Below are 13,791 nucleotides of genomic sequence, written 5' to 3'. Positions count from 1 at the left end.
GGGTTGTGGGTAATGTGGGTGTGTGTTTATAGTGGTGTGGGTGTGTGGGTGTGGTGTGTGTAAACATGTCAGGTGTGTGTTGTTTGAATTGACCAATGTAGTGTTGTTTTGTTAGGTTGTGTGTATTTTGAGTGCGGCAGTATGTACCGCCAATGGTTTACCGCCATTGAATGTCCGCCGCTGTGATTTGTAGGTCATAAGGTTGTGGGCGTAGTTCTGTTGGCGTAACGGTGTGGGTTTGGATACCGCCAGTTTATCACTGACCTTTGGGCTGGTGAACTTGTGTGTGTGGCTGTATAGTGACGGATTGGTATGTGTGTGTCATAATATGGTTGGCAGATAGCCACGGCGGTATGTTGGCGGCAGTCGGCATGGCAGCAAGTGGAATTTACCACCAATGTCATAATGAGGGCCAGCGTGTTGAGAAGCAATGGTTATTTGCCCATCTATAAATTCCGGGGTGCCCATAATAGCATGTGAATTACAAGGCATTTCTCAAATAGACGTCTTTTTTACACACTATCTTACATTTGGAAGGAAAAAATGTAGAGAAGGACAAGAGGCAATAATACTTGTTCTGCTATTCTGTGTTCCACCAAGTCTCCCGATAAAAATAGTACCTCACTTGCGTGGGTAAACCTAATGCCCGTGACAGGAAAGGCAACATGAACACATCACATTTTTACTTTGAAATCTGCTGTGTTTTTTGGAAAGTGCCTAGCTGTGGATTTTGGCCTCTAGCTCAGACGGCACCTAGCGAAACCTACCAAATCAGTGCATTTTTTAAAACTAGACACCTAGGGGAATTTATGATGGGTATCTTGTTGGGCTCTCACCAGGATCTGTTACCCAGAATCCTTTGCAAACCTGAAAATTTGGCAAAAAACATGTTTTCCTCATATTTCGGTGATAGAAAGTTCTGGAATCTGAGAGGAGCCACAAATTTCCTTCCACCAAGCGTTCCTCCAAGTCTCCTGATAAAAATGGTACCTCACCTGTGTGGGTAGGCCTAGTGCCCGCGACAGGAAATGACCCAAAACACAACATGAACACATCACATTTTCCAAAGAAAAGAGACCTGTTTTTCGGAAAGTGCCTAGCTGTGGATTTTGGCCTCTAGCCCAGCCAGCACCTAGGAAAACCTACCAAACCTGTGCCTTTGTGAAAACTAGACACTTAGGGAATTCCAAGATGGGGTGACTTGTGGCGCTCTCACCAGGTTCTGTTACCCAGAAGCGTTTGCAAACCTCAAAAATTGGCAAAAAAACGTTTTTCCCTCACATTTCGGTGATAGAAAGTTCTGGAATGTGAGAGGAGCCTCAAATTTCCTCCCACCCACCATTCCCCCTAGTCTCCTGATAAAAATGGTACCTCATTTGTTTGGGAAGCCCTAGTGTCCGCAAAAGGAAAGGCCCCAAAACACTATGGCCCTCATTCTGACCTTGGCGGGCGGCGGAGGCCGCCCGCCAAAGTCCCGCCGTCAGGTTACCGTTCCGCGGTCGAAAGACCGCGGCGGTAATTCTGACTTTCCCGCTGGGCTGGCGGGCGGTCTCCTTCAGACCGCCAGCCAGCCCAGCGGGAAAGAGGCTTCCACGATGAAGCCGGCTCGGAATCGAGCCGGCGGAGTGGAAGCTGTGCGACGGGTGCAGTTGCACCCGTCGCGTATTTCACTGTCTGCGCAGCAGACAGTGAAATACATTTAGGGGCCCTCTTACGGGGGCCCCTGCAATGCCCATGCCAGTGGCATGGGCACTGCAGGGGCCCCCAGGGGCCCCGCGACCCCCCCTACCGCCATCCGGATCTCGGCGGTCCGACCGCCGGGATCTGGATGGCGGTAGGGGGGGTCAGAATCCCCGCGGCGGTGCAGCAAGCTGCGCCGCCGCGGAGGATTCAATGGGGCCGCGGTACACTGGCGGGACCCCGCCAGTGGTGCCGGTCCGACCGCGGCTTTACCGCCGCGGTCGGAATCCCCATTGAAGCACCGCCGGCTTGTCGGCGGTGCTCCCGCGGTCCTCCGCCCTGGCGGTCAAAGACCGCCAGGGTCAGAATGAGGGCCTATGTGGACACATCAAAACTACCTATTTTTGCGGGGCACCTGCATTTTTGGTCCTGGGGTCAGCAGCCATATAGGGACACCTACCAAACCCAAACATTTCTGAAAACTAGACACCCGAAGGAGTACAGAGAGGTGTGACTTGCGTGGATCCCCCAGTGTTTTCTTACCCAGAATCATCAGCAAACCTCAAATTTAGCAAAAAAAATAAAACATTTCCCACATTTCTGCGTGGGATCACCACACCAGCACAAATTTCCTACCACCCAACATTTGCCTCAGTCTCCTGGTAAAAATGATACCTCACTTTTGTAGGTGGGCCAAGTGCCTGTGACAGAGAAGAGCCAAAAACATGTCGAAATTGAGGAGGAAAACAAAGCGGGTCCAAAAGAGCAGTTTGAAAAAAAAAGTTTTTAGGCTGACAAGTCGGGCAGAATTTTTATCGGTATAGATGCAACAATGCTGAGTGGTAGACATTTTGTGGATTCCTGCAGATTCCGGAAGGTTCCATCACAAAAATGTGGGAAAAATGTGTGATTTCCAGTAAAGTTGGAGGTTTGCAGGGCATTTTGGGTAAGAAAATGGTGCAGGGTGCATGTGAAGCACACCACCTAGGACTCACCTAGATGTTTATTTTTCAGATGCGTCTAGGTCTCGTAGATTTTTCTACATGGTAGCGTCCCAAACTCCAAAAAGTGCAGCCCTCACCATTCCAAGTGGGACAATTTTGAGAGTTAGACAAGCTCTCATGGCCCAAACGTAAAACCAAAACCCAAAATAATAAAACGTCCTCTTGCTTGCCGTGGGATAAGATGTTTTAGTGTGCAGGGGAGAGCTGAAAGACTGTTACCCCCTTCAGTTGGGGTGGGGGCATAACCATGCCCATACTGGTTGGTAGCCACCACTCCACTATTTTTTTTATTTATTCTCTGGCATCTAGTAGGATTTATGTCCCCCCAGGGAGTGGATAAGGGATAATTGCCCCATCTGCCCACCCATGGGCAGAACAACTTTGTCCCCATTTATTTGGGGTGGGGGTATGGCCATACCCCCACACTCTTTTTTTGAAAACAAATCTTCCCTGGTCTCTAGTGGGCTTTCTGCCCCTCCCCCCGGGGGCAGATGGGCCTTACAAAAATAGGCTGATCTGCCCCCAAGGGGGGCAGAAATGGCCACCAGTAATGTGCCCCCATGGGGAACGACCCTTGCCCAATGGGCTGCCCCCCCAAACAAAACACTCACACACACGCCAATCCCTGGTGCCTAAGTGGTTTCTGCCTCCCGATGCAGACTGGCGTAATAGAAATAGGCTGATCTGCACCCAAGGGGTGCAGAAATGGCCTAAAATAAATTTGCCCCCCCAGGGGAGCAACCCTTGCTTAAGGGGTCGCTCTCCTTGCGTGAAATTTGCGCAAAAATAAATCCTTGGTGCCTAGTGGTTTCTGTCCCCCTGGGGGGCAGATTGGTCTAATAAAGACAGGCTGATCTGACCCAAGGGGGGTAGAAATGGCCTAAAATAAATGTGCCTCCCAGGGGAGTGACCCTTGCCAAAGGGGTCGCTCCCCTTGCGTGAAATTGTCGCAAAAAATAAAAATCCCTGGTGGCTAGCGCTTCCCCCGAGGGCCTCTACCAGGAAGTAACGGTTATGTCCTTGGCGCCTCAGCGCCGCAGCCAAGGATGTAACCGTCTGGTCCTTGGCAGGGAAGGGGTCAATATCAGACAGCTGGTCTCCCTCCTCCAGCAGCGATCCGCAGAGATGGAGAACTTGGTGATAATAGCAATAGACATTGAAAAAGCTTTCGATAGTCTCTGTTAGGATTACCTCTACCAAGTGATGGAGAGGATGGGACTGGGGCAGGGGTTTATCAGCTGGACTCAGCTGCTCTATTCCGTCTCTACGGCCTGAGCCAAGACAGGTCTCCTGATATCTGAGCCCTATGTGGTGGGGAGGGGTACGAGGCAGGGCTGCCTCCTCTCCCCCTTATTATTGGCAATAGCAGTGGAGCCACTGGCACAAGCAGCAAGAACGGGACATCACCACAGGGGGCTGGACGTGGCCAGACATGCACATAAAATTACACTCTACGCTGATGACATAGTGCTCTTCCTCTGTGACGCCAATCAAGAGCTGAGGGGGGCAATAGCTTTTCTTGAGCACTTTGGGGACCTATCGGGCTACACATAAACTGACAGAAGTCCCACATATACCCACTGCTGCAGCATGCACCCCCAGATTGGAACCTCCAGGGTCTCTCCTGAGCCGCCTCCTTTTTCAAATACCTAGGCGTACAGATCTAACACAAGCCTGCTGACCTTCTGGAGGGCAACATGGGCAGGGCAATTCGGAGGCTTGGGGCAGAGGTGACCTTTTGGGGGTCGCTCCCCCTCTTAGTGGCAGGCTGCGTCACCCTTGTTAAAATGATGGCCTTGTCTTGCTTGATCTATTTTTTCGTCACCCTGCCAGTGTACCTCTCTGGTTCCCTCTTCCGGGAAGTTAACTCATATTGACAGACCTCATTTGGGGAACCGGATGGCGTGGAATAGCCCTGGTGAAACTTTAGTGCCCCAAGGAGGACGGAGGACCAGCGGCACCAGAAGTAAAATTATACTACCTGGCGAGTGAACTCCAATGGTTCTCACAATGGCTGCATGAGGGATCTCAACCTGATGGGAATAGGTAACAAAATGCCCCACCCAATCATAGTTTGCAGTGCATCCACCTGAACCCCAGGGGGCGGCATCGTCCGGCTTCACCGACTGCGCAAGTTGTAAAGCAATGCTGGTTGCGTTGCTTACATTGCACCACAACATCCTTACCCTACGCCCTGGAGATACCCCTCAGTGGGTGGACTGTTATATCTGGGAACCTAGCCTTGAGGGGAGTGACCAAATAGGTGGAACACAACATGACAACACTTGGGGATCTTACAGAGAAGGAGAGCTCCTACCCTTTTACACCATGGCTGACGACTATGGGCTTCCCCCGGGGCAGTTTTTACTGCATAGGGCAGTGGTTCCCAACCTGTGGTCCGAGGACACCTGGGGGTCCGCAAAGCCTTCTCAGAGGGTCCGCGACTGCTTAGAACATTAAGAAATATTAACAAATATTGACAAATTAGGTTCCCAGCTGCCCCTAATGACTGAGGCGGGGGTCCCCGGATTCCAATGATGATTCAGTGGGGGTCCCTGGGTTCCATTAATGGTAAAGTGAGGGTCCACATAAATCAAAAGGTTGGGAACCATTGGCATAGGGCATTGACAACCACACTTAGATGACACTGGCAACAAGGGCGGCAGAACTGCCAACACACACAGGCTGCCAGACTCTATGTACCATCACTGGAAAGGTGAAAGCAATTACCTCCCTGCACACAGCGCTGAGAATTGACAAGCTGTTCCCCTTTGATACATTGAGGCATAGATGTGAACTTGATACTGGTGCCCCCCTCGACGATGTTCACCTCGCACACATACACATTCTCCAGAAACGCTTGCTTTAAACTGATTAACTTTTACATCCTCCATAGGGCTTATCTCACCCTGAATAAAATATCCCAGCTGTTTGGCGCAGAGGATGAAAGCTGCCCACGATGCACTGACCTTGTGGAATACTGGGAAGGAGTGTTTCAAAACATACATGAGGTGACTGATAGATGACTACCTGCCTCCCTGCTGGTGGCTCTTTTGTGGGACTTCCCATGTCCTAGATCTCGAAAACGTACCTCAAAGTACATAGGCCTCACCCTTGTTCTGGCAAAAAAGGAGATTACACTACACTGGAGGTCTCCCAGGGGCCTTCTCCTAGAGGCATGGAGGAATGATCTGCTAAAATGGGCAGAGGGGGAAGGCAGGGTTCTCCTTTAGGAGACAGCGAGGGGCTGCTGCACATCAGAGAAAGCCAGGGCATGGGCATGGGTCCATCTAGTGACCTGTCTGCGGGAGCCAGCCTTAAACTCCCCTGACACTCCCCTGACACTATTTCCCGCAACAGGGGGTGAACCTGGGAGTACTCAGGATCCAAATCACAATGACTAGGCATACGCTATGGGATGACACACTCAGGAACATTGATACATTAACCAACATTCAAAGCATACGTGGGGAGAGAATGGGAGGGGTATTGTTTGTTTTGCTGGATGGGATTTGGGGGGGGTGATTGCATGCCACAATAAACCATGGGCACCTATCCTTGATCATATTTGGCGCAACGGATGGAACATTGCAACTGCTCGGTTTAGCGTGAGTTTGACCCTTGTGCCATACAAATCATTCTATATTGGCTTATCTGTGGATGAATCAACAGGGGTTATGTATTGGATTTATGTACCTATGTTAATTGCTAATACAATATGTTTACAAAAAAAAAATCAAATGAGAAAATGCAAACATTCGCAGAAGTGTGTAAGGGTTGGTGAGGAAGGTTAATTTGGCAAACACACTTTTATTTACAAGGGAGCAAATGGTGCATTTATATTTCATGTTCATCAAAGGACACAAAGTCCAAGTCCCAGAAACATTGTTTCTCTGGGCCAGCAAAAACCAAACACATTGTAGCAGCCCACTGGACAAACACCTTCCTTCCCAGTACCTCTGTCCTTCTGGCAGGAACTTCTAAGGGGTTATTTAATAACAGCTGTGCAGGACCTAGTGTTGCCACTTTTCTTTCTGGCATCCATAGAAAAGCACTGGCCCAGCACTGGTAAGAACCAGCTGAGGGTTGTGACCTTTCTTGCCGGCCTCCATGGAAAAACACTGGTCAGGCTGGTAAAAACTGGAAAGGGTGGCAACCCTATCAGAAGTTTGTGTGTGCTTGCAGGGTTTTATATTAGTAAATAAATCGATGCAGTGTTGAACGCCACTTTGTGCCACGCGAGCTAACAACACCCATAGGGGCATATTTACATGCCCCTAGCGCCACTTTGCGCTGCCCTAGTGTCATTTTTTTATGCTAAGGCGGTGCTGATGTAGCTTTTCCCCGGCGCCGTAGTTACAAAGTGGTGCAATGCTTGCATTGCACCACTTTGCAACCGATTGCGCCACATTATGCCTGCGTCAGGCATAATATATGCAAGGGGGGCATTCCAACGCAGGGAGGCCTGAAAAAATGGGGCAGTGAAATTAACAACTTTTCACTGCCCCATTTTTTCTGTCATTTTTTTACGCCTGCTCAGCTTGGGCGTTAAAATGATGCACCCATTATAATCAATGGGCCTCTCTGTGCTTTGCTGCACTAGCGTCACAATTTTTGACGCTAGTGCAGCAAAGATCCACAATAGCGTCAAAAATGTTGACACTATTATCCTAATGACTGCCATAGTGCGCAACCATGGTAACGTTTGGTGGGGCAAGGGCAACGCCAGAAAAGTAGCTCATCGGGACCCAGGCGCTACTTTGTTGTAAATGTGCCCCATAGTATGCTAGAATGTTTCATTTAAACGCTTAGTTCAGTAAAAAACATATCTTGGGCACTTATCATAGTATAGACACGTAGAAGTAAATTAAGTATTCCCTTCCTTATATTAAAATTGAAGGAAATCAGCTGCACCAGGTTCTTGTGGGAATCCTTCACATTTATAAAAGCCTTATAAAAAACTGAGTGATGCACCTCTTACTCCTACATTGGCACACAATAACACATAATCAATATCCAACTCACATCATTGAGGTCAATGTTCTGAATCGCTTCAAGTGGGAGATGAACCATGTACCTTCCCATGATCCAGAGGCTTTCGGCACTAACCCATGATGAAGATGCATTAGACTCTAGTTAATTAAAAAAATATGCTGATTAAAATCCACAAAATTCAAATCAGAGACACGAGTGATTGTTTAAGCTTTTGAGTGCATAAGGTTGCTATTTCTAAGTTAGCACATTAGATGCTGTAGTTAGAATCACTTTCATTGAATTAATATGACTAAACTATAGGACTACCCTACTACTAAAATATAGGCAACCCTATCACCCTTACCAGAATTGTATTGTAAAACAAACCACTCCTAGGAGTTATCTCAGAAACGTAATTATTGGCCATATAGAGTAGCGATTGAGACAAAAATAAAACTCAGCCATTTGCAAATTAAAGTAGACATTTATAAATGCAATCAATCAAATTTGAGCATCTGAAATACAAAGATTTAGAATCTTATGATCAATTTATGAAAAGGATATAAAACAATTCAAAAACATCCAATTTGACAGTGAGGACATGATAGCTAATCTCACATAATTAGTATATCTATGTTTCACAGAATGACTGAATGTAAATTGAGCTGAAATCACCACACAATAATGATAATAAGCTTGTTTTCGAATAATCTCTCTAGAGTTTGGTTTGTGTAATAACCATTATTAGACTACCACAATGAATGATACTAGTTTTAGACACACTTCCATATTCTATATTTAAAGTTCTACAAGCATTACCACAATGTTTATTAGCTACATACTGTTAACCACACCATAAAATATTTAATTGCTCAGCCTGGACAACTTTCCTTCTCAATTTCATTCATGGGGAGAAGACACCAGACCAATGTTTTATTGAATGGAAATGACCATGAACCATATGGTATTGTGTCCAAGTAAACACAGAAAGCTTTGGAGATTATCAAGATGCACCATCAACTACAATGTCCGTCAGCACAAATCCAGATGAGTATCAATCCCAACACCTTTAAACGGGTATTATACTATTCCCACCCAGTCTGTATTGGGCCCACATTTCCCTTGCAAGCAATAGCTCAAACACATATGGTTGTCAGTTATTCCTTGAATATCCTTTAAGCTGACATTGAGGGTCATTCTGACCCTGGCGGCCGGTGGCCGCCAGGGCCACCGACCACGGGAGCACCGCCGACAGGCTGGCGGTGCTCCAATGAGCATTCTGACCGCGGCGGTTCAGCCGCGGTCAGAAGCGGAAAGTCAGCGGTCTCCCGCTGACTTTCCGCTGCTCATTGGAATCCTCCATGGCTGCGGAGCGCGCTCCGCAGCCATGAGGATTCTGACCCCCCCTACCGCCATCCAGTTCATGGCGGGAAAGCCGCCATGAACAGGATGGCGGTAGGGGGGGTCGCGGGGCCCCTGGGGGCCCCTGCCGTGCCCATGCCAATGGCATGGGCACGGCAGGGGCCCCCGTAAGAGGGCCCCAAAATGTATTTCACTGTCTGCCTTGCAGACAGTGAAATACGCGACGGGTGCAGTAGCACCCGTCGCACCTTCCCACTCCGCCGGCTCGATTACGAGCCGGCATCCTCGTGGGAAGGTCGTTTTCCCCTGGGCTGGCGGGCGGTTTAACTGGAACCGCCCGCCAGCCCAGGGGAAAACTCGTAATACCCGCCGCGGTCTTTTGACCACGGCGCGGTAATTTGGAGGGCGGGATCCTGGCGGGCGGCCTCCGCCGCCCGCCAGGGTCATAATGAGGCCCATTGTGTGGCATGTATCTCTTTACACATGGTGCCCTATGACTAGTACTATGTCACAGATTCAGATGTAATCACATTTTAGAACTTGAACAAGAGAATATGGGAGCTCATTCACGCTGTGACTGGGAAGAGTTATCGGTGTTGAATGAGGTGTGCCATTTACTTAATAAAGAAGACCCACTTCAACAGCAATGTTGTTGATTTCTTTACACATGGGCATCTAAAAGTGGAGTGCTTGTGGCATCTTTAGACTACTTCTCTTGCCCTGTATCCTTTCCTACAATCAGCAATGAACAATACGCCATCTCAGAGGGCAAAACATTCTGGGGGTTATTCTAACTTTGGAGGAGTGTTAATCCGTCCCAAAAGTGACGGTAAAGTGACGGATATACCACCAGCCGTATTACGAGTTCCATAGGATATAATGGACTCGTAATACGCCTGGTGGTAACTCCGTCACTTTTCCGTCACTTTTGGGACGGATTAACACCTCCTCCAAAGTTAGAATAACCCCCTCTGTGAGTTAGGGGAACATGTCCACTATGCGTTTTGATCTCAGACTTTTCGGAACGGAGTAGAGTGTGATGTTATTCCACACAGCATGACGGACAACTTGGAGTTATCTGTCTGTCCACTGTGAGGCCTTTCACAGCTCATAGACAAAACATAAAAGAACCATTGGTGCTTTGGAGTGCACAGCTGTATCAACTATTTGATCAAACTCTTTAACCAATGGATAATATGCTAAGCTTTCATGCAAAATAGCATTGTGTGGTGAAATGCCACTGCAAATAGCAGTAGTCATTCAACAAGACTTTGGGAAAAAAACATTGTCATCATAATGAAGCTACCAATAAAGGCAATCCTATAAATATCCACATTTGTGATAAAATCCTCAATGGGTATTGCAATCATAGCATGCACAAAAGCTGGTGCACTAAGTGTACTGAAGTAAATAGTGGAGCACCATTGTTGTCACACCACTGAGAAGCTCAAGTAGAAGGTGTTTGCTGTTTTCCTGTCCAAGATCAGAGACAGAAATTGTGGGCAACCCAGTTCCAGCATTATAGTTGCAATAAAAGAAGTAGACCTGCTTTTCCAGCCAGGAGATCTTGATGGGTGATCAAATGTTAGAATGAACATGCCGCCTCAAGGGTCACAGCCATCGTCACTCACAGAAACTGAATAATGGTTAATGTTGCATGGGTGCCCCAAGTCCATGAGCAGTGTATTATGTAGGATGAACAGTGGATCCCGTAAACATCTGATGCACCAAATATTTCCAAAGTGACTGCACTATGGTGCATCATTAACCAGAGGTAAATGATAAAACAAACAAATCTGCATTTGCCTGAGCACACTGGAAAGTAAAGAACTGTTATTAAATTCCCTCATGTGTAGAAAGAGAGAGTTTGATTATCTTGTTACTTACTGCTAAAGTTATAGGACTTCTGGAGAATCAGCATCATCCATTCATACAATGCCCGCCGAGTGCTTGCCGATATTTTGTCATAGAGGTCCTTGAACACCGAAGATCTAAATTGAATACAATGGAAAATTAGGTGATTCGTATACCCTTTATTGAATCCCGTAAAGTTGTAGATAATGCCTCCAATTTTCATTGCTGACAAATTAAAGTATCAGAAGTATTTCTCCTAGTTTCCTGGCAACTAACTATACTCACGGCCCATATTTCAGTAACATAGCAGTACTTATGGCCATAAAGCATAAGCACACACTGTTTTATTTACTACCCTCAGAAGGAATAAGATGGTTCCAATAAAAATCAATCAGTAACTATATACATTTTCACAGTAAGCTCCCAAACCCTAGTTCTGACCAGGTTTGTACTCCATGTTAAATTTCTAGGCCTGTTGATGTAAAGTTGGGAGCCTTGAAGAAGTCAATAATTGAGGCAAATGGTGAAGATTGAGGCACCTGTGGTGGCAGATGGGATTGAAGGAAGGATGTATAGTATTTGGTGGGGATAGCTGTAGTCGTCACTGTGGATACAGATTGTCGGTTCCTGGAGGGTCTAGTTGTAGTTCCAGTGGTCAGAAGATGAAGTAAACGATGCAGATGAGTCCTGCTGGGATCTGCATGTCGAATCTGAGGACCCACCGAAGAAGGGAGAGCCTAAATAGCCTAGGAAGGGAGATTGGTCACCTAGCAGGGTGACCACCTATCAGGAGGGGGCTGTGATGTCACCTGCCTGTCCTGGCCACTCAGATGCTCCCAGAGGCCTCTGCCCATCTTGGAATCAAGATGTCAGAATCAAGTGGCCACCTGGAGAAGCTCTGGGCACCATCCCCAGGGTGGTAATGGACAGGGAAGTGGCTACTCCTCTTTCCATTGTCCAGTTTCATGCCAGAGCAGGGACCAGGGGTCCCTGGACTGGAGCAAACTGGTTTATGCAAGGAGGGCACCAAATGTGCCCTTCAAAGCATACTAGTGGCTTGGGGAGGTACCCCTCCAAAGCCATGTGACACCTATTTCCAAAGGGCGAGGGTGTTGCCTCCCTCTCCCAAAGGAAATACTTTGTTCTGGCTTCCTGGACTTGAGCTGGTCAATCAGCAGGAGGGTAAAAACCTTTCTGTAGGATGGCAGCTGCGCGGGCTGCCTGGGCAAAACCTGCAAACTGGTAGGGCAAAGCTGTGAGTCCTCTGAGGAGCCCCCAGAGTGCATGGAATCATACAACCAATACTGGTAACAGAACTGAGGTATGATTCTGACATGTTTGATACCAAACATGCCCAGGGTTGGAGTTCCCATTATGTAGCTGAACAGAGGTAGTGATGGTGTCCCCACACTTACGAAGTCAAGGAAAATGGAGCTTGAGTTTGTAGGGGCACCTCTGCTCATGCAGGAGTGCCCTCACACACAGGTACCTGCACCTTGCCCACTGGGCTAGGAGGGACTGCGATAGGGGTGACTTACAGTGACCTGGTGCAGTGACCTGTAGTGAAAGGGTGCATGCACCTTTTCACTCATGCTGCAATGGCAAGCCTGCAGACACATTTTGCATGGGCTCCCATCAGTGGCATAATACATGCTTCAGCCCATGGGGAACCCCTGGTGCCGCAATCCCCTGGGTACATAGGTACCATATACTAGGGACTTACATGGGGCACCAGTATGCCAATTGTGGGGTGTACAAAGTCAGGAACAAACAAATTTAGAGGTAGAGAGCACAGTCACTGGGGTCCTGGTTAGCAGGATTCCAGTGAATACAGTCAAAACACACTGACAGCAGGCAAAAAATGGGGGTAACCATGACAAAAAGAGGGTACTTTCCTACAATGGTGACGCAGACTGCACGAGATCCAAGGGCCCAAAAGTCTGTGTGAGTTTGTAAAACCAATCTAGGTTCTGGAAACCTCAAAAAAAAGAAGAGGCCAGCCTCTAAAGGCTGTGAGCAGACGGTGTTGGATTGCTGGGGAAGTGGTGTTGGGTGTCAGGCCCTGCTCCCAACTGCTGGATGTTGTATAACCCAAAGACATTCAGTGAAAAAACAAAGTTGAAATGAAGTTATATTTAGCTTTGGTCATAACACCTTAACAAATGTTTTTTAAAAATCAGAGAAATTCACTTACAAAACACAGTTTCAATTCCATCATTCGGATACCAAAGGCAATGTTTATGACCTCACGATATCTTTTAATTGCATCTCTCTGATCAAGGGTAAATTCAAGGGCATTGTACTTGGTCTATGAGTTATGGCTTGCATTAATGTTTTGGAATCATGGATTGTGGAGCTAACCATACATTTTAAATTAAAGTGGTTTCCGGTTTTAATTCAAACCATAGCTATCTTACAACTGTGTTTTTTTAAATGAAAACCACAGTGCAGCCCCCATTCCTGAGCCTCAAAAGGCCCTGGGGGAATACAGGACTGCGGCCAATTACCTGAAGGGAGGGGGGGCGCACTACCCTCCTCCCTGAGCCATTAATGGCCCTGGGAATGCCATCCCTGCGTTGGCTCTGATGCTATTTCCTGGGGAGCACACCCACCGGGGCATATCGTTTTCCCTGCCTGCAGTGGCGAGGGCAGTGAAACTTGTGCTTGTGCTTGCCCTTGCTTGGAGGGAGTATTTTCAAAACTCTCGCCAAGCAGGAGAAATCACCAAGTCCGCTCCCAGCAGGTGGGAGCTTTAAAAATGCTCCTGCCCGATGGAAGAAGACTTTAGATGTAAATATTGCTCCACCAAGGAAGGAGCACCATTTGAAACTGCTCCCTGCACACAGGAGAAATGGCCTCTCCCACTGTATACATGGAGCTGGCTGGGGTGGCAGGGGCTGCAGGGGCCTTGGGACTC

At 47.8% G+C, this 13,791-nt stretch overlaps 1 protein-coding gene across 1 annotated transcript in view; it reads right to left on the bottom strand.

Annotated features, from left to right (window-relative positions):
- The window catches only part of OTOA (otoancorin), a 291,404-nt gene that overhangs the window by 238,385 nt on the left and 39,228 nt on the right, over window positions 1-13,791 (bottom strand). The window contains 2 exon segments of the mRNA XM_069212309.1: window positions 7,710-7,816; window positions 10,908-11,011. Of these exon segments, the coding sequence (XP_069068410.1) occupies window positions 7,710-7,816; window positions 10,908-11,011 (211 nt within the window).

Source organism: Pleurodeles waltl, chromosome 10 (assembly GCF_031143425.1).
Source record: "Pleurodeles waltl isolate 20211129_DDA chromosome 10, aPleWal1.hap1.20221129, whole genome shotgun sequence".
Classification (NCBI taxonomy): Eukaryota; Metazoa; Chordata; class Amphibia; order Caudata; family Salamandridae; genus Pleurodeles; species Pleurodeles waltl.
The sequence above is the reverse complement of the archived record's forward strand: the minus strand, read 5'-3'. Positions and strand labels throughout refer to the sequence as shown.